This window comes from Sprattus sprattus (genome assembly GCF_963457725.1).
Source record: "Sprattus sprattus genome assembly, chromosome: 2".
NCBI lineage: Eukaryota > Metazoa > Chordata > Actinopteri > Clupeiformes > Clupeidae > Sprattus > Sprattus sprattus.
Window position 1 is genome coordinate 58,697,592 of NC_137921.1, and position 25,402 is coordinate 58,722,993.

Here is a 25,402-nt window from a genome sequence, read left to right on the forward strand (position 1 = left end):
CACACACACATAACCTCTCTTTCTCTCTCTCTCTCTCTCTCTCTCTCTCTCTCTCTCTCTCTCTCTCTCTCTCTCTCTCTCTCTCTCTCACACACACACACACACACACACACACACACACACACACACACACACACACACACACACTCAAACTCTCAGTCTTCACTCACTCTTGAATCCAGCTCTGTGTAATTCTGCGTTGCCTGGGATTAGGAGCATCCCACGTTTGGCTAATTTAATCCCAGCTGGGGCCATTGGTAACGTTAGCGCGGGGGCAGCTGAGTCGCCGCTGCCTGCTGACATTTCACCTGTATCCGCTCCTCTGCCGACTGCAGTAATCTAATCATTATCAGTCACAAGGGCCGCTCTGCCAAGGCCAGCAAAGAGGCTGATTTCATCTGTGACGTCAGGGAAGCAGAGAGCGCAGCAGCCCAGCTCCCTATCAGGTGCTTAAAATAGCTCTCCATCCTCGATAGCTACGTCACTGGACTAATTCCTGTCTCCCTCTAGCTTGTCCTCACCCTCATCCACCCCCTGACTTTTCCTCCCGTACGCTGCAAGCACCTCTCTCTCTCTCTCTCTCTCTTTTGCTCTCCCTCGGCAAGCTTGCTTCCTGATGCCACACTCACCGAACAGAAGCAGGTTGAGTCCGTCCACTCCAACCAGTCAGACACAACATTTCGTTTCTTCCTTGCTCGATTCACAGGAGGGTAGCCCCTGCCGGCACAGGCTCTCACAAATGAGGTTTCCTTTTTTATCAATGCAAATTAGATCTTTACCACCTTTACGTTTGAAACTATTCCTGTCGACGCCAGACAAGGGGTGGGCAGAAAACGGTAGCAGTTTCTCCAGAGCATGTGAATAGCCATTTTGACAACAACTATAATAATGATAATACTAGATAGTAATAATAAAAACAAAAATAATGCAGAGGTATCGAAAGGAAAAAAGAGTAGATTATCAACACGGGATCTATTCTTACCATCTGTGGGATAGCAAGTGTGGTTAGACCTTAACTTAGGCCTCTGGAAAAGATATTCTCACTTAATGCAGAGCTAATAAGTCATGCTCCCAAGAATTGCAGTTCACTCAAGTCTATGTTTAGATAAGGCGATGTAGGTACTCTGTTTCTGTTATTTGATAGGGACTGAAGATCAGCTGTCGCTTCACAGGTAATTACCCAGAGGTAAGTATTTTTACCCTCCAGTTGACATATTGGGTGTTAACTTCATAAAGACGTGTTCATACACCAATGCTAATATTAGTTCTGTGGTTATTAAAAGAGCTTAGCAATAGTCCAAAAAGGTCATCCTGATGGGCGTATCATCACTTAAATTACATGATAACCAGCAAAAATGTAACAATATGCCCATAATGAACTCTCTTTAGAATATTCAGAATGACAACATGGCATCCATGTAATAATACTCTCATTAAAATGACAGTTGTGCAACACACCAATAGTACCAGCTTTTAAATCCATTTAGAGAGCTGGAATGACATAAACGAATCAGCATCTTTTTTTCATGCCTCGGAAAATTGTGGGCTTCTATTTGGAGCCGGTATACTGGCATGAACTTTATCTTTTTCCAAAGTGTGCATTGTGTACCTCCTCAGCGTCCACATTCTGGAGATGCCTTTCCAAAACTTGTTCTGCCAGGGAGAGAGAAACAGATCCTTGGATGATATGTCATTGGTATTTAGGGTTTTTCTTTGCACCTTCAGATCCGATTGGCCCTAGCCAAGTCACTATGGTCATATATGTAAGATCTATACAGGGCCAGAGGGAATCACCCTCACATCCTAGCAGTGAGTGGAAAGGTGGTGGGGGAGGGGGAGGGGGAGGGGGCACCAGTAGTGACACATGTAGTAGTAAACAAGAGGGGCTACACGGAGCGGGGCTGGATTTCACCGGAACGCCTTAAGAGTGTTGGCTCTCCTCAGGGAATGTCAGGGGCATAACTGGCAGGAGAGGGCTGATCGGGGGGTGGGGGTGGGGGTGTTGGGGTTGCACAAGCTAGGCTGAAATCAACTGGTGGCACCACAAGACTGGTGCATCACCCGCAACAACCCGGTCTGTGTGATTCATTCAAAAGTTGCAAACCTGTCAGCAAGTTTGTTTTTGTCACTGGACACTTCAACCTCCCCAGCCTACCCTTCCCATCAAACTTGTTGACCAGCAACAGTGGAGGATCTCAACAAAATAAAGGTTGACGCATTCCAGTGATCCTGCTCATCCTGATACTAGCCACATGATAGAGTTTGATTGATGGCACAGGCTACAGCTGTGACCTCTGCCAGCTCCGTAGCCCTGCGAGTGGGAGGGTGTTGGGCAAATGTGGGCAGGCGTGCACAGCGGGGCTGGAATCTGGCCCCTGCCAGTATGGGTGTAAGCGTGTAAAGTGAGCTATGTGTGCCTCAGTTGTTCTCGATGGAAACTAGCGTGATGGCATATTTTCCAAGTGCTTCAGCGTGGAGACATGCGATTAGGAAACTGCTGAGATGCGCACACACACTAAAACACACACACACACACACACACACTGCATGGTTTATCATCGACAGCAATGCAAGAGAGCGAGAGTTCGACTATTCTAGCCTTGGTCGAGTTAAAATAAGACGTTACGTGTAAACTCTTTCAAACATGTTCCACTAGCTCAAAATATCTCTACCATACTGAACTAGGTCATCAAAATGATTTAACCCTCTCAATCATAAACTAATGTGCTCAACGTACAAATCTCTGCAAATGTAATACTAACCTAGAGCAAAATAAGCACAAAGTAGATTTTAGAAATAGGAAAAAAAAGAAGTGTTTCTATTCACAGATACCATCACTGCTGTTCTTGCCTGAACTTGAAGAGCTACTTGGCCAACACAAGTGTCTGCGCTAACACGTGTACTTTTGAGTGCCTTTAAGTGGTTTAAGGCATGAAAACCATGTCCTTCCATTAAGAGGTATGGCAGATCTTAAATGCTGTGCAATCAAGTCTCCTTGGGAGCGAGTGTTTTTAGCTTAGTAAAAGTACATGGTGTGTTGTGTGCTTCTTGTGATGTCCTAAAGAAAACATGCTCAAGTAACCTTAGAGACTCTGAGCAGACTAATGCATAGCTCTTTGTAAAAGCATGGTTATATTCAGATTTTTTTTTCAAGCTTTTAGTTTCACCATGAGTAATTCCAACACACTGTGGTCACATACTGTTCTAGCTAATTCCAGACAATTGCCTTCTTTCAGGAATTTTTAGATTTAAAAAAAAAAAAAAAACATACAGGAATGTGTTTCTATTTTCCTTTTCTTGTTCTTTCTTAATCAGCATCACAAAGACGGCACAGACGGCACAGACAGCAATCAGCATGTCATTCCAGCGGCTCACTGCCGGTTGCTGACTCCACAGGCCACTGAGCGAGAGAAGGAGAGAAGGAAGAGAAAGAGGGAGAGAGAGAAAGGGAGAGAGGGAGGAGAGGGAGAGAGAGAGCTGTTGTACGGCTGTGTCATGGCATGGGGTTAACTCGGCTGAGTAGCCCCCACCCCCCTCGCCACCCCTGGCCGCCCACGCCCACGCCCTAACCCTCACCCTGGTACTCCTGTTCCCTGCAGGGCCCCTTCCCACCTCTTCACCCGCCTGGAATGTGACGCTTTGCTCTCTGGAATGTGAAGACGGACCACAAACATCATTGTTAAATGCCTACAAATGAGTCGAGCAGGATATTTTACATTTTGGGTTCGGCCAGAAAGGCAGCCCAGTCCGAGGCAGCGATTTGTATCGTAGGCATGGCTTATCTATGTGGGTTGCACAACATTACTGAGGTGTGGGGGGGGGGGGGAATCAGGAATACTGTTGCATAAGTTGAAGTTGAACAGAATGTGTTTAAGCATAGATTAGAAGTATCAAAACAGAAAGTAACATGCTCTGTCCCTGGCTGTCAGGGAAGCAGGACTGCCACAGTGAAAAATGCCATTTGAAACCCAGCAGGGGTGTGCACAAGACCAACACTTGTGATTACCTGAAGAGCAATTCAGTGTAATTTTCTCAGAGAGCAAAGCTGATTATCCTCCCCTTCTGCCAAGAGGAGAGCGAGTGTGTGTCTCTGTGTGTGTGTGTGCGTGTGTGTTTGTGCATACGGATTTGCCATTTTTCTCAGAAAATCTCCCACACGTCTATTTGTGGAGTCATACCTGGCTGGCTGGCGTGTGTGTGTGTGTGTGTGGTGGAGCCGTTTGCGAGCAGGATGACACAAACGGGGTTGGAGGCGTAGGCTGCGGTGTCAAGGCCTGACTCCCACTCTCAGCCTGGATGCAGTATCTAACAGCTGACTGAGAATCTGCAGGCTCCCTCTTTACACGCAGGAACCAAAAGGTCAGCACTTCAATCAGCTGGCCCCGTGCCACCCAGTACTGCCCAGTACCCTCCACACCAGTGGCTCCTCTTCTTCATGCTGCACTTGGCTAGCCTTGGCAGGAGGATGGGGGTGGGCGGTGGTATCACTTCCACGTTTGTATACGTGGAGATTTTGGTGGGTACTGCCCGTTCGACAGTGTACAAATTATGTGGCTTTTTCCTGAAATTCACCCCTCAACTGCCAACTCCTTGTTCCTGGGCTGTCTAGTAGTTCAGTGCAGATTGTGATAAAGGAGCTAGTTGATTGCATTGTGACTGGAATGACACAAGAGATAGCAGGTGAAATATAGCATTCATGCAAAACCTAAATACAAACGTGCGTCATCAGCTACTTGAAGCCCGCGTCGCGTCAAGCTGCCCACGGCTCCTCGCAGCTCACCCACCTGACTGGTTGGGCGGACGCTGATGCTGTTCAGCTCACGTAAAAGATTTTTACGAGGCGTATCTCGCTGCGTTCCCATTTGAAGACTCGCCTCCCCCTCGCTTATGCCATATCCCTGCATATGGAACACATCTTTGCAGAACAGTGAAATGGGCTGAGAACCATAGAGCCAATAGAGGTTTGTGTATCCCGTGTCTGATAACCCTCTGAGGTCTCCATCGCTGAGGCTTCCACTGCTTCTAAATGACGTCACCATGGCACACGGTCTCGCCAGTTCTGAATATACAGTACACATTAAGGCCTTGAGTAATCTCCAGCTTTTTCCCTGTAACACTTGAGCTTTTAAAAAACTACAGCTCCTCACCTGCATACAGTAATAGACTGCATATTTAACAGAGATACACTTACACGTAGTAAGCTGCATATCTGAGACACACTTACACATGGAAGTGTTTATGTCATACATGTCTAGTGTGTTATATATGTGAAGTGTGTTATATATGCCTAGTGTGTTATATATGTCAAGTGTGTTATATTGCTAGTGTGTTACATATGTCTAGTGCGTTACATAAGACCAAAATGAAATACGTAGCCTGGTGGCTAGACGCTGTTGAATGTGAAAGGTTTAAGACTCTACTCTGGAACAGGTCGGAGCACGCTCCGGAGAGCGAGACTGGCAGCTCTCATGAAAGCTTCTGCGGCTTCCTGCAAACAAGCAGCCAAGTCAGCACATGATCATGGCTATTGAACAGAGCCTGCCGCTGCAGGTGATACCACCTCTGTTTACCAGACTAAGGCCTTTGCTCCACACCCACACAACCATGGTGTTTGAAGGGCCGGTTTTCCTGGCAAGGTCTTGTCAGCGTGAACTCATCGGGATGAGTCACAGTATAAACAAGCTCACACCTAACAACCAAGGCCTCTTCCAGCAATTCTGACCCAAACCAGTCAGATATCACAGAACAAAGTCCTGTATGACATCAAGGACAGTTGTTATTTAAGAACTATGTTACATCATAAAAGCTACTGTATGAAAGTGAAAATACATCTGAGGAGAAATGACACAGGTAGAAATGGATGTATATTTAAACAGGAATCTACTGCCCCCCTTTGGAATAAAACTGCATTGCAACAGGCAAGGTCCTTATTTAAGCGTCTCAAATTCTCACTTGTTAATGATGTCTTACAGACTTATAATTAGAGAATATATGCGTCAGAAATTATAAGTGGATTTAAAGCAACAGCAAGATATTGAACTACTGAAAAGGCATACAAAAACCATACAAAACACCAACTATAGCAGAGTTGCAACTGATAAAAAGCTAGCGTGACAACCCATAATGCATAGCCTAGTGTAGTAATAGAATTGATCTGTCCTTTACACGACAACATACCAGGAAAATGTATCTGAAGGTGATACCAATACTAGTTGCTAATTAAAATATGCTTCTGAAAGTGACAAACGGTTGCATACTGTCTCTTTTAAGTGAGCCGTAACAATATGAGAACTCATGCAGGAACTGTATTTGTGTTACTGTGTGTGCAGGTTAAAACATTACAATGCAGTGAATAATTCCAAATAAATTTATTGGTAAATTCATTGACTGTACAAAACAGGCCTGGTGGCTTGTTGTTGCGGACTGGACAGGACTTGGGAACACAAGAGTAAAGCAGGTGATTTTCTTTTTAACCACAACACCAACATAACATCCTGGAAAGAGAAAAACAAAACAAGAAGTCAACCTCATTACTACGAACATACACACTGCAATGGTGACACTTGTCAAATAAAACCAACCAATAGATAACAATGAGATCTACAGGAATCGGTTAAACTGTTTGAATCCTTACCACTGGTAGAATACGTGCATCACTCCAGGGCCTTGACGATAGCATCGTTGGCATCTATGGAGATCTGGATCTCTGCACGGGCAGCCTCATCGGACACCCCGAGAAGCTCAGACTGGGCCTTCTCCAAGTTCGCTTTAGCAGCCTGCGAGACGAGATAAGAAACATGTAAAGGTATTAATGACAGATGCGGTATTATTCAGCCAAGCAAACAAAATGGCCAAATCCACTATTTATCAATTCATGGAAACAGAAGTTTTGCACTTCTTAAGAAATATAACCAATATAACTCTACACTAATAAACCCGAGTCATACTAAACACTTCACATCAATGTTAAACTACATTTCTGATCAACCTAAGTTGGCAAAAATACTGTCTATTTCACTACATAATCGCATAAGAGCAATGACTATTTAAATGTTTCCATCTTCACTTTTCCTTTCTGCAAACAAATAAAAAAGTGATGAGCCTGTTGGATCTGATTCTCTATTATGACTGCAAGGAAGTCATAAGTATCTGACATCATTAAACTGGATTTCAGATTTATTCTGGTCATTTGTACAGAGTTACCATGAAACAAGCTTCAGCCGTTGAGGTTTTATGTGAGATTCTTGTAGAGAAATAGGCAGGACCACTTTAATTTTTCCACCATGGCATGTGACTATAGATAGAATATTCCCTAGAGTTCCTCTCTTGAGCAAAACTCTGAAATACCAAATCTAATCAGCGGCTTATATTAGAACATTGATTTGAAAGAATAACAAAGTGGTGCCTCTCCAAGACCTTAAACAAATGAATATGGCCTTTCTCCTTCGAAAAGACACTTGTTACAGTGGCGATTGCAGAGTATAAATGCCAAACATTACTGAGAGGTAAAGGTCTCTCAGTGGGGATTTGACACATCTGTTCCAATTCAACGGTGACTGACCTTTCCTTCCCCATTAACAGTACGTGCCCAAGAGCACTGTTATCAGGGGAAGGAAAAAGTCATCCACCTTTCAAGAGCACTGCACAAATAACCATCTCAGAAATGAGTTTATCGGTCAGAGTTACTAATGTTTTGCCCTCCTATCACAAAGCTTCTTTTGGGATCTGGAAGAGCCTTTATCAACTATAGGAAGAGGAAAAACATGCCATCAAATGTAATTGGTAAGCCATGTTAAACCTAGTACCTAGTAATCTAGGTAAACTAAGAATAAACTGAACCCAAACAGATGCAATACTCAACAGGCAAATGTATATTATTTTTCTTATCAACTTAACATTTGACTATTCGTTGAGTCTAATGCCCACATTGCCTCTGTTGAAAAGTGCGATTTCATAGAAAAAAAAAAACACTGACAAATGTTGGGTTTTGAGGAATTTCTGTTCTTAAAAATGTCATGTGGATAATCTTGTCATAGCGTCAACTATCCTAAGCTTTTCTGTGACTACATTGCCCAGTGAGATTCCCTTAAATAAGTTTGTCATCTCTGCGCTTCGCTCAGAAAACCTGCTCCTTCAAAGTGCTAAATAAGCCCCCAAACATGGAGTTCTAGAGTCCTTTCAAATGTGTTAATGAAAAATGATCTATTCCAATAAAATTCTATCAAAAACATTCAGATCTGCCTCAGGAGAGTATAATTATTTTCGAAATAAAACATGGCGGTTTTTTTAAGCTTGTTTCATCAAATTTTCTAAGAGGCTGTCAAGTCTAACTGATGGGCTGGGCTACATCATTCTGCCTCTGCTTTCTTTATGCACAAGAATTCCATTACTTGAAGAAACATTCAGGACCAAATCGGCCAGAAAGTCCTTCACACCATCAACCATTACAAGACGAAATAAATCTCTCAATGCACTTCATTTGTAACTCATGTTAATGTGACCTTCACTACTGTTGCCATGAAAATGGCATCTACAAGCAAATTGATCGGAAAATGAATTATTTCAATCCTAATGCACCAAAAATGACCGTAAATGTAGTGGTTAGGCATGACAAATGTACTTACAGCGACATCCAGGTTTTCCAGAGTCACAGCCTCCTCAGCAAGGAGCTGCACTGAGGAGTCGGCATTCACCGTGATTGAGCCACTACTCACTAGAAATGGAACAGGCAAAAGAAACAAAACACTTAAACCCTTGTAGTCAATCAGGGGCTGCAATACTGATGGAAGGGTTTGTTCATTTTCATATGACACTCCTCACTAGAAGTGCTGGAGAAATACTGATCCAACTACCCAGCATTATATTTTGTGCCTATTAACTACTCACATAACCAGCCACTTGTGGTACTGGCTGCTTTAAATTACAACGTGTGTTGCTACACACACCAGACAGAATTCTGTAAAATTCAGTAACCAATTCTAAGCGAAGAAGACAAGCTGGATGAATGTCTCCATGAGCAGCATATTAATGCATAACTTCAAATCAGTGGCGGTTGGACTGGGAATGTTGCCCTTATAGACGAGACAGAAGGCTCATACTGACCCTTGCAAACATCACTTATTTTCAAGAGTGACCCCTACAGGATAATGTGTAGACTTCCAGGCTCCTGTTGTTAATAACATTTCTATACTGTACATGTTACAAATTAGGTTGTTGCTTGACTAGACGGTATACACCAGTCAACTACAGTTTATAAACATCAGGCTAAAACTGAAGGCTCTGGAATCAACCCTGTGTGAGGGATATCTTACCGAAGTACTTTGCCGAAGAGCCGTCATCATTGAAGACTGTGACGACTCCAGGTCGCAAAACCTGCAGAGTTGGAACATGAGCTGGAAGGATGCCGAAAGCACCTGTCAGTGTTGGTACGTCGACCTGCCTCACGCTGGCATTTTGGAAGAACACCTATAATTAAACACAATACAACAAAAATTAGTATACAGTTCACTTTAACTTCTGATGATGCATGCGGTTGAAATTGGAAATGGGTGCACATATAGAGGGCTATATTGTTTAATTAAAGACATGCAACATGACGTCAACGGGAGGTATTTTTGGCGGCCACTTCCCTTTCTAGGAGGAAACAAAGCGGTAGAGGTGACTGGCAGCGAATGGGAAACAGAAGAGGTCACTTTGCCTAACGGTTACTGTGTCATGTCTTGCATGATAAAAACACACATATATTTGTTTCCTCTTCATATCGAGTAGGGGAAGGACATCCCATAAAGAGATTTGCAGCTTTCTAGACTTTTCAGAAAGAAGGCCCCAATGGAAACCTTTGTAAGCTACGGCAAACTTGGCTGTGCCTGGGAGCGTTACTCGCCTACTGCTTATGTACAATTTATAATTACAATAATTGGTCATTTGGCATTTGTAATTAAATTTAGGCTATCAAAATGTTCAATGTCATTGCTCTGACCTGGCATTTAAAATCTGCCAGAACAGTTTTATTTTTTATTTTCATTCATTCACATGTCGAACACCTGCAAATACCATTGCCTACTGTCACTGAGAGTTTTGTATTCCACTAAAAGGGGCGGAATGACAACCACGGTTGCCGGATGATTGCTATGGCCTTCTGTGTAGACTGTAAATAATTATTCTCAGTTGTTCCTTACTTTAAATTTACAAGTCGATCAAATCTTATCATGATGAAGTCACTGCTGACTTTTTCTAGAGCAACACCGACTAGAGTGATACCCTTAGCATTACCAACTCGTGTGAAGCAGCTCAAGGTGAAAGGCTTTCAATTAGAGATCATGCATAGTTAGCAAGTCGGCTAACGGTAGCTAGTGAGCCAGCTACATAACCTGGTAGTTGACTGTTTGCTCGTGTCGAGCTAGAACATCGAGTAGGAATATGATAGATTAAATGATTTGTATTATAAAATAGTATAATAGTATTTTACGTATACGTATACTGAATTAACCTGACAGTAGCACTGTTAACTATCGATAGCTAACAGAGCTAACGTTAGGTTCATTTAGTTGGGGACACTCCAACTCAAATTATGTGTAATACTATTGTCAGTTAATCTATCAAATTCCTACTCGATTTTCAAGCTCGACACAAGGGCAAAGATTATGCTAAGTAATTTCGGCTAGCCAACTGCCTAACGTTAGTGTCTCTGATTGACATTAGCTTCCATAAGGATAGCTTTAGCATTGACAGGAACATATCGTTCTGTAACTAGCATAAGCTTGTCTTAAAAAACTGAATGAGTTATACAACTAACACACACGTTCGTTGCATATGCTTTACTGCCCCTATGATGTTTTCGTCTGACTAAATATTTTGCAATGTTCTACGGCTAAAGTTGATACAACAGGGAAGGCCAAAGCCCCAGCAACCACCAGTCTGATAGCCAACATGGGCTAACTTTACCTGGGTCGGCGACGCAAATGTGAAGGACATCTGCGATCCTCCACCGGGTGCATCAGCATAGCAACGCACTTGTCTCAATGCAGGGATTGCACGACGGACCAAAAACCTTGCTGCCATCATTTTACCTAGATTTTCGGTAGATCTGATATAAACTCAATCAAGACCGAGGCCAAGGTTCCCCGCAAATGCAAGCGTGATCCCAGTCAGAGTATGCGCCTCATAGGACAAGGGCACTGTACGGTTACCCATAAAGCCATACCAAGTACAACAGCATGATGGGAGATGTAGTTTACTGAACTAATAATCACAGCATTTCCCCATAGATAATTACACTACTACTAATGACCAAAATAGTAAATTCAATTTTTCTCAAGAAAATATAAGCAGGCTTCAATATTTAAAGCCGAAAGTGTTTTTTTTTTTATGTAATGAATTAGACAACAAAATAATGACATTCAAAATGCCTACTTTCTGCCAGGAGATGGCGCCTTAACAACTCGAAAACCGTTCTGATAAATGAACGTGACTAATAATTCAGTGAATGACATCACTTTACTTCTCATGTAGTCTACTTAACATTTAAATATATGCTTCAGTTTCAGAGACTGGGTTTGGAAATGGTTCCAAGTTTTGAGCAATGTTTGATCAAAGCTATGACGAACATCAAAGGCCTTTCAACACATGGAATGAACGACCTGCATCTAAATTAGTTCGGGGACGGGGTATACCCCACAGTTTAATAGTAAGACCATACAGAGACATGGGGACCAATCCTTTCGTGCATCCTCTTGCAGGGTACCTCCTCGTCTTCCAGCTTACGTCACGTAGACATATTTTGACTGGGTGTCGAGAAGATGGGTGTGTCTAAAACCTTAAGGTTTCATTCATAAATAGTTTTACCTTTTAAATAAAAATTAGGATGTTCGGCGAAGGCATTACATCTGCATGAATTATATTTAGGTGAGTTACACTTCCTCAGTTGTTCCAAACTGTGAATTACGTGTTTGGCAATATGAATAATAACGTTCCGATTTTATTGAGAGTTGCATGTAGGCTATTCCATGTATTCCAAGGAATTCCATGTAGGCTACCTTTCTGTGCTTGGTATTTATGTCTAAGATGAAATGCTATTGAGTAGATGTTGCATGCAAGCCGACAACCGCTGTAAAAGGCCATCGCTTTAGACCGGGGAGTCATCGAGTCCACGGGAGATAGGCGACACGAAGAGCTGCTTATCTCTGTGTTATTCCATTTTGTCTTTGACTCAGTCTTTCGACTAATATTAGCGTTTCATTTCCAGCGTCGACAGGAAATCAACTCTAAAATGTAGCACTTTCTCACCCTCTCCCATTTCACGTGAATAAAGTGGGCGATGCATCATGATTTTTTTGCACATTTTATTTAATAGATGTCTTTTCGTTACAGAGCCACACACGTTTATAAGAGGTGATTTGACACATAGCCTATACGGAGATATCAGTTCATTAAATATTCATCGTGACGATGTATGCCAACATATAAAGGGCGTGTAATCGATGAAGATGAGAAATAAGTAGCAGATGGGGTGTAATGTGGTCTAAGCATCAGGACTTCCAGAAAAGAGACAAGATGCTGATCATTAGGCGATGTACAGTAGGTTAGGTTTCCATACAGTAGCCTATAATCAGAGCAAAATAGGGGGTTTCCTTTTGCGTCAGGCCGCTGTTAATAATGCAAATAAGATGGCCTGACAGATATTTCAGAGGCATTTGCAAACCATGACACTCTTATGTATGAACTATAAAATATAATAATTTTAAATCAATGATTTCATAACTGCTTAGTGTACATTTGACCATGATCACATAACTTAATTAACAGTATTTAGGGAGTGATGTTACAACATGGACTAGATAATAATTGTAATAACACTATTTAATCGTCACAGTCTTCATTATCATCATCATCATCATCATCATCATCATCATTATCATTCAAACTCTTTCCATCCTGATGTCTTCATGTCATTTAGTTGTTGTTGTGCAGATCATATTAATAGAAAGGATTTTAAAATGTAATTTTATAGGGCTATTAGGCTCTGATTGTCATTATATATGAAGCAATGTCTTGTTAGCTGTGAACTTGCTGTGTGACACTCCAAGCTTTGGCTCTGCAGACACTGCAGCCATTAGGGAAGCAGGAGAAGCAGGTGGGTGGGCAAAGGCAAGCTTAGAATGCAGAAAGAGCTGAGCTGAAAAGGCTTCGCAGGAAAACACACCGAAGACTGCTCATATTCCACCGAGAAATAGAGAGAGAGAGAGGCGTGAAAAGGCTAGGCAGGGAAACACACTGAAGACTGCTCATATTCCACCGAGGAAAGAGAGAGCGAGAGAGTGAGAGAGAGAGAAGTGAGACTGGGTGAATAGGTACAACGGAGAGACCATTCTGCATGTTGCTTTTTTCCTGCCGTTTGATGGGGAAGTGCTGAGGAGGTGAGTGTTTGCACAGTGTGGGAAAAAGCTGCAGTATTAATGGCTATTACCTAGCAGGGGGACCACATACTGCTGGGCCTCAGCTGCTGGAAAGAAAGAGACATCACTTGATAATGGAATCGCAGTGTGATATTCTGCACACAGGTGGAGACAGAAAGTGGGGAGAGAGAGCGAAAGAGAGAGAAAGAGAGAGAGCCAGAGAGAGAGAGTGAGAGAGCCAGAGAGAGTGAGTTCAGGGATTCGATGACTTGAGATATGTGATTTATGGCAGACAAGCGTGAGTGTCTGGCACCTTCATATTCTAGAAGCCTTATTGTCATCTGAGTGATGTTTGTCTTTCAATTCTAGAACACTACTCTACAAAGCTAGTTTCGGTAACACAGAATTGTCACTTTTCCTATTCTCAGCTCTAGCACTTTTCCTATTCTCAGCTCTAGAAAATGTTTTTTTTTTATGCAAACATGAAACTGTCAGATCAGAGATATTTTTTTAAACCCCTAGTGCTTGAGAGGGAGGGAGAAAGACAGAGAGAGAGAGAGAGAGAGAGAGAGAGAGAGAGAGAGAGAGAGAGAGAGAGACGGGTAGCTGGAATCAAAATTGCTATAGTGCCATAATAACAGCTGCACGACTTCCTGTGATCATTTCCTAAGGGGGAGGACAACGCTCGCCTGGACCATGAGCAATGAGTCTACCGTCTGGAAAAACCTAACTGCAAACCCCACTGTAAGTACACAGACCTCTCATCCTTCCTGTGCAGCTAGCGGATCTAACTTTATTCAAAGGCGACCTGCTAATAGAGGACATCCTGCTCTGTGTTTCCAGTAATTCAATCCGTGACTTTATCCGAAGCTTATGTACCTTTGAGGAAACTTAGTTGCAGACATCACCAGTTGAAGATATGGAAATAGAGGCATGATTGTTCGTGTATTGTGATTATGGTCATGTTGAAACTCAAAGGTTCCGTTTTTAGTGTCTTTGCCAGTATTCACTTTCAATGTCATCATGTGGTCCTTTGTGCAACTGGGAAATGTGCTGCAATTGTGTATGAGATTAGTCTTTTTTGAGTCAAATGTGTGTGGAAACTAAATTGCATATAATGTAGAATGTACAGCAACCAACATGAAATCTACTTTAATGCATAGCCAAATAGACAACGCAGGAAATGTCTAGGGACATTTCTCAGTGCAGTCTTTTTGTTGCCCTGAACATGCATACTGTAGTCTATATTCATTGTATGAGGTGCAGAGCGAACATTTAACCAGATGGCTGAGCCTGGAGAGGCTCTCCCCATCCTTTGATGTCTTTTAGGGAGGAACCTTTTCTCTCTCCCCCCACCCCCCACCCCCCTCTCTCTCTTTCTCCTGATGCCAGGAGCTCCCATCTCTGCCTCTGCCCCAAGCTCTGCACCTCTTTGGATCTTTGAACACACCACTTAACGTCTCAACTCTAGAACAAAGAGCGCACCTGCGCATCCCCCCTTCCCTCATCCTCCCCTCCTCCCCAAGGCCTTTCAGCCTGCACCGCCTATACAGACACAAGGGACCCCCATGAACTAAATCAGTTGGGTGGCACAAATGTCTTAGTAACACTGTATTCAAACGATGATCCTTAAACCTGGTCCTCAAATGTGTAGGCGGACATGTTTTCTTGTCATTTCTGATTTTTGTTTTGCCCCCTCAATAAGTTATCATTATGCCTGGCTTTCATGTGAGAAGAACTTGACAACATTGTAACTTGGAGATCTCTGATTATCATTTCCTTTTCCATGATAATCAGGGAGATGAGGGCATATGGCATAGACAGCAGCAGGGTTTGGCATGGAACTGGCCCTAACCTGACCTAATACCTCTCCAGAGTCAGGATACATCTGAGTAGTTGCCACAAAGTGTCGAAGCCTTTATATTTACCACTGCGACTGTTCTCTGACCTGTTTGTGCAGGACTTTCCATTGGAGAGTGGGAAACAGGATGGCTACGTCCTCCTGTTGGTCCTTCTCTCCATCTTCCTTGGGGGGACACTGGTCCTCTTGTCTGTGCTATTGATCGTCTGTCGCCACTGCTGTGATGAAGACCGGCGCTATGCACGGTGAGATCAAACGCACTCCCACTCTCTTTCTATTTGGTGCCGTGTTGAGAATTTGAGCATACACACACCTCCGCCTGCAAGCCATTAGTGCCCACTGTGCCCTGTGAGAAATGATGCTGTTGTTTGTTTTGGGGGGAAAAAACCTGTTGAATGTTACTAAGCTATGATTATACTCACACTGGGCAAACTTTTTACAAAATCAATGATTGTTATTCTGGCCACATCCAGAGAGTGAGCTGCTTCAGAGACCTGGAGGATGTTTTTGCATGGGGAACTCATATTGATCTCACCCATTTTCTGAAGTTGACTCTCTCTCTCGCTCTCTCTCTCTCTCTCTCTCTCTCTCTCTCTCTCTCTCTCTCTCTCTCTTTCTCTCTCTCTCTCTCTCTCTCTGTCTGTCTCTGTCTCTCTGTCTCTCTTCTCTCCATGGCTTAATTTGGTGTTCGCTGTAACATTATTCTTCCCTCTCTGCCTGTGAGCGTTTGCCCAGGCTGGTTGATGTCGGGCTGGGGAAGAGGAGAACAGACTGAGACAAATGATGAGAGTAATGAGATTTCATTGCAGCCATCAGTGTGGATTAATCTCCCCTTCCAGCAGAAGCATAAGCTCTGGCTGCAAACAGTGAAGGAAGGAGGGGCGGAGCGGGGAGGGGAGAGGAGTGAGTGAGGAGAGATGCAGCTCGGAAACTTCATCACAATCTGTTCCCCTCTCACCCAGAGACCTGGTCAGAGAGGAAGTGAACGCTATCAGAGGAAGCAGCGATGTAGCAGTTAGCATTAGCGTTTAGCTATTCTGTTTGAAATAAATTAGTTTCAGTTGTTTTTGGATACAGCTACACATTGGGCCTCATGCAACAACACTCTCTTATAATGCTCTCTTATATTTTCTCTCAATTTTCTGTTCATAGAAAAAATCCAAGTGTGCACTTACCCTGGTGTGCTGAATTATGAATCCCACTCGATCATAAATTGGAGCAGATTGTTTGCTCTGAGCATAGGCAACGCCCCCTAAACACTATATAAGGGCAGGTGTTGTGCTGTGTGCAAATACTCTGGCACACGCCCAGCAGCCATTCATCCATCTCATCAAATCTGTGCCATCTCGAAAACTGCATCCTCTGCATAAGGCCTGAGTGGCAAAAGCATCCAAGAGCAGTATGCAAGCCATTCATAAGCTTACATAAGGGTTGAAATAGTCTTAATTGGGATCAATGGACCAATAGTATTTCTTTAGCCCACAAATGTAATAATCCAATTATTATAATTACTCAAAAACACATGATACCAAATTTAATTATATGAAATGCATGTGTTTTTTTATGTTCCTCAAATTTGAAACGTCTGTTTCCTTGCGTTGGACAAATTATTTGTGGACCGTGAAAGCAAGATGTTTTTCTATACCTCTCAACCACTTGTAAACTTTTATCTTACTTAAGAGAGGAGAAAAATAAGACATTGGTAAACCCCCGAAATTATGGGGTGACTAAGGACAAATCGTGGATATGAACAAAAATAAGAGGAAATGAGTTTGTGTATCGTTTAATGCATGCGGCCCATTGTATAATTTAGACATTGTACTGCCATGCAGTTTTGACACTGGAGATTTTGACATGAGATTTACAGTGGTCTTTTTTTCAGGGCCAGTGAGGATCCAGAGAAGACTAAAACCTCCAACCTTGAGGAATCTCAGCCAGTGCATGGTAATGACAACACAACCCTAAATATCTACTTCATTATGTGGTAATGACAACACAACCCTAAATATCTACTTCATTCTGATATTTGGTCCTTTGCATGTTTTCATTAACTTGGTGTTCACATGACATTAGATCTGTCTAGTATCTGAGAAAAGCTCCCTTAAAAGTGATCTGACAGATGATGTAAGATTGACTGCAGTTCAGTCAAGAGAAATAACAATGCATTGTGTTGAATTACAGTGGGCAATTTCATAAAAACCTCAGGTATTTTATAAAACTCTCCCCCTTCCACACCAACCCACCCCCTCCTCCCCCTGCAGAGATCACGATCAGAGTGGATGAGTCAGACTGCCTGTCAGCCGCCAGCTCCCATGACATGGAGACGGAGCGCTTTCTGTCCACCGGCACCATTGGCCGGCGGGTGTCCTTCAATGAGGCGGCACTCTTCGACCACGGCAAGAAGGCGCAGGAGAAGGGCCGCAGGTCAGACGCCCCCGCACACACATCCCCACCGCCCCCGCACCCCCCCACCACCGAGTCCCTCGCAGCCCTGTGCCCTCATTAATTCACACGCCTGCACACATAGTCTCAGAAACACAGTCTTCTATATGCATTCTGACATTTTATATATATACTGTATATAACAATTGGAAGAAGTTGCTGTCAGAACTGGATGAGGTATTGAATGAAGAGGAAGTCTTATGTGTTGGTGACGTGGATGTCACTGTGTCTGCATGGCTTAGTGAGTTACAAAGACTTGACTTGGCTCCCACAGGGGACATGCTACTGATGAAATGGTCGATGTGAGGTCTAGGTGACCACAGCTGAATATCTTTTTGTTGGGGTAGCCTCACTGACATGTCTGTGTGTGTGCTCAGGTACACCCTTACGGAAGGTGACTTCCACCACCTGAAGAACGCCAGGCTCACACACCTCCACATCCCCCCACCTGCGCTCAAGATAGTCACCATCCACGAGTGTGAGTCATCCGAGAACAGCATTGCCATGACGACACGGCCCGCCTCCAAGTCCAGCCTCTCCATCTTCCAGGTGAGAGCAGAGTCTCTGAGCGGAAAATAGAAAAAGGAGAGAGCTACTATAAGTCGCCATGACGCCCAGCATTGGGAAAAGCCCACTGAGAAATGAATCAACGGAACGAGGGCAAAGACATGCGCTACTTGACTCTTGACACTTTGATGTACTGAGGGTATTGATTGAGACGGACGGGAGGCTCACCCAGCCAGGCTCTTGATATCCGTCCTCCTCCTGTCGTGATATTGACATTCTGTCACAGGCCTTACGCTTCCTTAACTGCCCTCTCTCTGCTTGACCCTCCACACAGCCCTCAGTGCGACCCCCTTTGCCCCAGACGGCACTAACCAGCCTGAGTGGCAGCCCCAGCTCTCCACTCCCTGGGGACGCACTCAACTCCTCCGTGGACACGAGCTTCAGCATGAGCGCCCCCCCTGGACCCCCCAGCCAGAGACCATCCATGGTGAGTCACTGTGTTTATGCGGCAAACAAGTGAATACAACTCAAGTGTGTTTTGTGTGTGGGAAGGGTTTCTGGAAAGGGAGAGACCCCCATGTGTGAGAATGATGATTGAAGGCTGGAGAGCGGAAAAATAGGAACATGAGTCACAGTTGATGAAACTGTGCTCGAGTGTGCAATCACTCCAACAGCAGGGTCATGATAACAACATGAACTGTGAAGTGTGTGTGTGTGTGTGTATGTGTGTGTGTGTGTGTGTGTGTGTGTGTGTGTGTGTGTGTGTGTGTGTGTGTGTGTGTGTGTGTGTGTGCGTGTGTGTGCGTGCATGTATTTGTTGTGTTCAATGCTAGAAGGCCTTACGGGCACATCTGCCATTCAACACATAAGTGTAGCTCATTTTGAGGCGGCAGAGGACAAAGTGTACTCTTCCATTTTTAGCTGCTGTGCTACATAACACCCGCCACCTTTCTGTCCCTTCTTGCTTTTCCTTGTCGCTCAGATTGAGGTGATGGGGGGCAGCTCGCGGAATGGCGGTAGTCCCGGGCGTCAGCTGGGTTCTGTCGAGGGGGCGTCGGCCACGGGCGCATCCTCGGCCACCTCTGTCCAGGGGCCCGTGCTGCAGTTCTTCACCAAGCTGCGACGGCACGCCAGCCTGGAGGGAGCCAGCCCCTACTTCAAGATCAAGAAGTGGAAGTTGGACAGCACCCAGCGGGCCTCCAGTTTGGACACCCGGGGTAAGGGTACGCTCGTCACAGCCTCCACTTCCACGTCTCTGTGCTCCATGTTCTCAGTGCTATTCAATGGAGCAAAAAATAAACAATCAAAATCATTTCAGCGGTTAGATATTATTTTTCTACTTTAAATAGCGATTCATAATTTGAACGGAAGTCGATTGGATATGAATACTGAGCCTGAGTACATGTGCAGTGGCCATAAGGGAGTGGCTATGTCCATCTGCCAAGACTTCCTAGTATGACAGATGGCTTGGTGACGCAAGGCTCTTCCTCTCCAAAGCTTTCCAGGGTTCACTTCACCTCCTGGCAGCTCCCTGTGGACCATGGTCTCTCTCTCACACACACACACACACATGCATACACACATGTACACACACACACAGAGACACACACACACACACACACACACACACACACACACACACAGACACACACACACACACACACACACACAGACAAACATACAAGCACACACATACACACACACACCCACACACACACACACACACACACACACACACACAAACACACACAAAACACTGACTCAGAGAGCTTGCTGGGCACACAACAATCACCTTAAGGCTTCCATAGAGGCCTTACGTTGCCGGGAACCATTCACTGCATTTCTATGGCGAAGGCTGCTGTGGTCTCTTTAGAATAAGAGCTGTGGCCTAGACGGAGAGTGCTTAGCAGTTCCCTTGGAACTGTCAATAGGGAAGCGATGGAGGAAAAACACATTTGACAATGATGAGAGATTTCTTAAACCTTTTCTGCTGCCCGCTTCTAGCATACAGATGTGACGTATGAGGTCAAACCGATTGGTGAAAAGGCCGTTCTTTCATACGAAATTGGCAACAGTCTGGAGAGAAGAGGAAATGCATGTAGCCGTTGCTAGGATGAATCTTCATAGCAACAATGGTAGCCACTAGATCTGTAAATGCTATGTAATTCCTTTGAGCCATAGATGAGGCACACAGGACTGGCCATGCCACAAATGACACAAATTACATCCAGAATAGGACTGTGGATTATCATGTACGTGACTCGATGCATTTATTAGGTCCTGCTTTCGTTATGGATATGTTGTAGATGCATCTGTTATTTCCCAACCCACGCGTGGAACCTCCGCTCCTGATGATCCATGTTGTGTGCGCAGGCTCCCCTAAGAGGAGGCAGTTTCAGCGTCAGCGAGCAGCCAGCGAGAGTATGGACCAGGAGGAGCACGACGCTCACCATATTGACCTCATCCAGTACATCGCCCGCACCAAGGACGTAGCGTACCACCCCGCCCGCCGCCTCCTCTCGCCCCCCTCCACACCACCACCTTCCCTCGGCAGGTATCTTTAATTCCCTCGCCATCCATTCCCCTGCTTACGCTGCATGGCCTTCAGGCATCCACTGCGCTGCTCCGTCATGAGGGATCCATTTCATCAGAGGGGGCCCCAAGGTTGACATGACTTCACTGTCTGTTTCACAGAGGGGTTTCTTCAGTAAGGAGATGGAGTCTTCATTAAATGCTTAGAGAAGTCTCAGGGGGGAATCTCTCTCACAGAGCAGACTTCCTCTACCTCATCCATGTAGCCTGTCAGTCACAAGCCATTAGGGATCAGCATATTAACCCATTCATCTCCCAGAACGTATTTAACATGAACTCATTGACCTCCATCGCCACTGCTGCTGTCTCGTCTCTCTTTAAATGCTAAAGTGCAAGTCATGCTCCCCGCAGTGTCTTTTGATCACCGCCAGTGCTGTGCCATAGCGACATTTGGTAACGCGAGCCATTAGCCCCAAGTGTGTGATGAGGTGCATAATGCTAACCCCGCTTAGCGTGTCTTAATGAAGTAGCCGCGGTCATGGTGTGCCATGTTGACGTGCTGTAGCCCGAATTGTGATGAGTTGCGTGTTCTAACTTGGAGCCCCCTTTCCTGCAGGCTAGAGGTGGAGGCGGTGGTGGAGCCCAGCTGTAGTTCGGGGGGCGGCCTGATCGGGGCGTCCTCCGAGCTGCCGGACGAGACGGTGGGGCTGGGCTGCAGTCGGGAGAGTTCGGACCACCAGGCGCAGTACCGTGATATCTGGACCCTGCGGGCTTCCCTGGAAAAGCACGTCTCCTCTGACCGGAGCAGCAGCAACGACAGGGACTCAGTCCGGAGCGACGCTGACAGCATGGGCTCACTGGGGGGGAAGGCAGAGAAAGGGGTGCTGGGGAGCAATCCCTCGCAAGACATCGGGGACGAGATTGAGGGAGACATGGACACGTTGCCTGCGGATCAAGTCGAGCCTGGGGTGAAGCAAGACAGTGTAGACTCGGAGAAAGGGAGCGACGGAGAGTCGGGCAACCGGAAGCTGCTGCAGATGGACAGCGGCTATGCCTCTATCGAAGCGCCACCCCGCGCTCCTGAGGAGCTGCGGCGGTTTGGCAGCACCAGCGGCAGCATGGACGGCTCTGGAGCCCTGGAGCGCCGGCGCTTCTTCACCAGCTCCAGGCACAGTGGCACCGTCTGCGAGAGCCTCGAGTCACACCGTTTCCAAGAGGAGCTGGAGGAGGAGCAGGGGGCCAGTGGCGGCGTCAGCGCCGGTCTGCGCTTGACGGAGAAGGAGGGTGCGGTGGCGTGGGCGCCGTACGGCCAGATGTTCACTCAGTACAACACACAGCAGCAGGAGCCGCAGCAGCAGCAGCAGCAGCCGTCGCATCCTTTCCTGCAGCGTCGTGACTACAGCATCGACGAGAAAACCGACGCCCTTTTCCACGAGTTCCTGAGGCACGATCCACAGTTCGACCAGCAGGAGTCGCCAGTGCGCTCGAAGCACCGCTTGCGGAAGCAGTGGCAGCGCTCCAAGCAGTACAGCGACCCCGGGCAGCGCTTCGCATCCTCCTTCGACCGCCACCGTACACCCCCCTTGCGGCGGGGGGTGAGTGTCAACTACCCGCTGGAGACCAGCTACCACAGCACGCTCCCGCGCATTGTAAGTGCGCCGGACGAGGAGGCCAGCGAGGGGGCGCCCAGCACCCTGGACACCCCCAAGCTGGAAGTGGAGCAGGTGAGGGTTGAGGACCACCAGAGGAGAGTGGGGGACAAGGAGGAGGAAACATCGTCGGGTTCTGCTCTGGCGTCGGAGTGTGCGATCGAGCAGATGGACGTGGGAGAGGAATGCAGGCAGGCAGGCCCGCCCCCCGATCCCCTGGACGAACGTTCCCCTCCTCAGCTGCCGGAAACGGGCTATGGCCCGCAGACCATCACGGCTGAGCTGACAGACAAACTGGCATCCAATCTAGAAGAGCGCCTCTACACGAGTCTCCGCAGGCCCAAGGACACCTCAGAGTGTGTGGTGGCCATCACACACACCTCGCCCGACCACAGCCCAGTGTAGCACAGCTCCAGTCACAGCGCAGTCACACCATATCTGCTGTAACACACTCTTCAGGACTTGTTCTCCACACCCTTGGTCTCCACTGAAGAGATAGAAAAGAGTAGAGCGGACATCATTTCACCACTTCCTGTATTGTTTGGGTGCGTGGTGATGCAGGTTGCCGGGGAAACAATTCAAAGTTCTCATCAACGCGCTAATCTTCTGTTCATAACTTATTTTATTTAAATGTCTTGGAATGATCAAATATTGAACAAAGCATGTCACAGACATCCCCCTGGTTTAATTGAATTCCTCCTCCATGATTGAAACGGAATAAAATGATGCCAGGAACTGTGTTCCCCGCTCTACTCTCTTCCTACCTCTGTTGCTTCAACCCAGATGTCCTTGAATCTGTATGTAGTAGAGCCTGAGAGACAGTCAGCCACAAAACCCATCCAACAAGCCTTTGCTTTGTTTGTAATGTTTCTTCCTGTGAATCTCTCTCTCTCTCTCTCTCCCCCCTCCCCCCCTCTCTCTCTATATCTCTCTCTCTCTCTCTCTCTCCCTCTCTCTGTCTATGGATGTTATTACTTCAGAACCCAGTAACTTCTCTGCACTAGTTAATCCACTGTGAAATTGGGTGCTAATAGATTATATCATGTAGACCAAGTTTACTGTATTTTAACCCTGACAGAGTTAGAGTGTGTAAGTGTAGGAACACACTAGTAACCTGAAAACAATCACTGAAGTAGTAAGTATTTCATTATCATTGTGCTACCTGTCACACACCAATGACATAATATTGCTAGTTAATATTTCTTTAACTTGTGAAGAGTTCAGTGAATTGTATTTGACTGACTGTGAATTTTGCTTCATGATCTAATGTGCATTAATATGTACAAAGCCAGGACATACATACATTTTCTGTTCTATACATGACGGATAACAACAGCAACAACAACATATACTTTATGTCACCAAATGGGACTTATGTGTTACATGTGGCATTTAGTTGACCTTTTCTGAAAATCACCATGCCCATGTTTATAGTTTATACAGTTTAACAAGTCATCCAAATTCTGTCCCCACCTATGTAGAGATTTCAGGGTCCCAATGGTGGATTCATGATTTTAAACTGACTTTATTTTAACGAGGGACACATATTTGCATCATTTACGTCTTTATTTAGAAAAGATGAGTCTACATTCTTTCTACTTTTTCTTGTAAACAACATCCCATAATGTGTGTGTGTCCTTCAATGAATGTGGCCTTGTGTGCCGTCTCAATGGAAGGGAATCTAATTAGGCTATTTAGCTGCTCACTAGCATTTCCACACATATTTGGCATGTAGGTATTTAGTGGTAGCACAACGTGATTGATTCCCTCTTCTTTTTTTTTGTTTTCTGTTTTTCTTGTACCCTACATATCACTTTACACGGAGAGCAACTGAGTCAGCATGTATGTCTATGTGAGTCGGTTCACCCCAAAGACCCACAACCAACAGCATGCCACCACAAATCAGTGGGTGTGATTTATCTATGAAGTGTCCTTCATTTGTGGTATGTACAAGGAGTTAAGCTTGTACTTCTATTCAAATTGGATATGGACAAGAGATGGAAAAACTGTCTGGTGTCATAGCCAGCTCTTAATGTTTTACCAAATGGGTTTTGCTGACACTGTATGTCTGATGTCATCATGTGTAATGATAGAGAAACATTTAAAATGGCTACATATTAGCACGTATCTAGTGCTGGCAAGTGGTTAGCCTGAGAACTGGTTCTAGACAGCGAAAAACTGAACAGTGTAACACAATAGGCAGAGAAATCAGTATGCTGTTCAACATGTTTGCCTTTAATTATCTTTACTGAAAAGTCAACTTATCAGACTACATATGATAGAAGTAACCTTAAGCGTGCTTTTCAGTAAGTTAAAAGCAGCCTGTACTAAATGTGGCTTGGTGGACTAACTGAGGTTTTTATTGGACTCCCCTGTGACGCACTGAACCGCTAACTGCAGGGGATCATGATCTTTTTATGTGCCTAAAAGACAAGTCTTAGAAGGTCTGACCAAGGCGTAGGCAGTCTTATTTGTGTTTATTAAATTTGTCTATTAGATGGGACAGGCTTGTCTTGCATGAGGTCCACAAAACAGACTACTGTATTTGTTCGCTGGCATTCTTTCTTTTTTTCTTTTCTGGAGGTGGGGGGTGGGGTGGGGTAAGGGCCTACACAAGACAGAGCATAGCCCCAGAAAACCAGGCCTTTTCCTTGCCCTTTAGAAGTCACAAAGATACTATTTCCAGGCAATTCTGTGTATCTACATAGCAGACATTTGCAACCAATGATGCCATTCTACTCAATTCCAATTATTGAATAAAAGCGTAGGTCACAATATGGTAGGCCTATTCTAAAATTACCTTGGAAGCAATTTTGCACTTAGCTACTGCAGTTCCAGGAATCTGTTCCTTTATCTGTAGCGTAGCTTTCTCTCTCTCTTTTTCTTTCTCTCTCTGTCTCTCTCTTTCTTTGCTTACCCAAGTCACTCACAAAATGTGATCTCTTTCTGTCAGTGAATTGATGCCTTTCTTACAAGCACATTGTCTCGTATGAAACAACACAGAACTGCTGGATTAT

The 25,402-nt window shown here is 45.1% G+C and overlaps 2 protein-coding genes across 2 annotated transcripts; one reads left to right on the top strand and one right to left on the bottom strand.

Annotated features, from left to right (window-relative positions):
* Positions 1 to 6,353: 6,353 nt before the first annotated feature.
* atp5f1d (ATP synthase F1 subunit delta) lies at positions 6,354 to 11,179 on the bottom strand. Its single transcript, XM_080832536.1, has 5 exons — positions 10,945 to 11,179; positions 9,312 to 9,465; positions 8,625 to 8,713; positions 6,635 to 6,776; positions 6,354 to 6,494 (listed from the first exon to the last, which is right to left on the bottom strand). The coding sequence occupies exons 1-4, from the start codon at positions 11,062 to 11,064 to the stop codon at positions 6,654 to 6,656; spliced, it is 486 nt and encodes a 161-aa protein (XP_080688662.1). The 5' UTR covers positions 11,065 to 11,179; the 3' UTR covers positions 6,354 to 6,494; positions 6,635 to 6,653.
* A 2,911-nt stretch (positions 11,180 to 14,090) lies between these two features.
* On the top strand, positions 14,091 to 22,790 carry cbarpb (CACN subunit beta associated regulatory protein b; the record flags this gene model as incomplete). Its single annotated transcript, XM_080833053.1, has 9 exons — positions 14,091 to 14,138; positions 15,355 to 15,500; positions 17,138 to 17,199; positions 17,517 to 17,679; positions 18,075 to 18,246; positions 18,539 to 18,691; positions 19,187 to 19,421; positions 20,578 to 20,758; positions 21,353 to 22,790. The coding sequence occupies 9 exons, from the start codon at positions 14,091 to 14,093 to the stop codon at positions 22,788 to 22,790; spliced, it is 2,598 nt and encodes an 865-aa protein (XP_080689179.1).
* Between the last annotated feature and the right edge of the window lie 2,612 nt (positions 22,791 to 25,402).

What these genes read in the sequence shown, in the direction of transcription:
- atp5f1d (XM_080832536.1), bottom strand. Translation starts at nt 11,064, where the DNA reads ATGATGGCAGCAAGGTTTTTGGTCCGTCGTGCAATCCCTGCATTGAGA. An exon ending in CATTTGCGTCGCCGACCCAG is followed by an intron (nt 9,466 to 10,944) that starts GTAAAGTTAGCC and finishes GTTTAATTATAG; the next exon opens with GTGTTCTTCCAAAATGCCAG. An exon ending in TGGAAAACCTGGATGTCGCT is followed by an intron (nt 6,777 to 8,624) that starts GTAAGTACATTT and finishes CTCGTCTCGCAG; the next exon opens with GCTGCTAAAGCGAACTTGGA.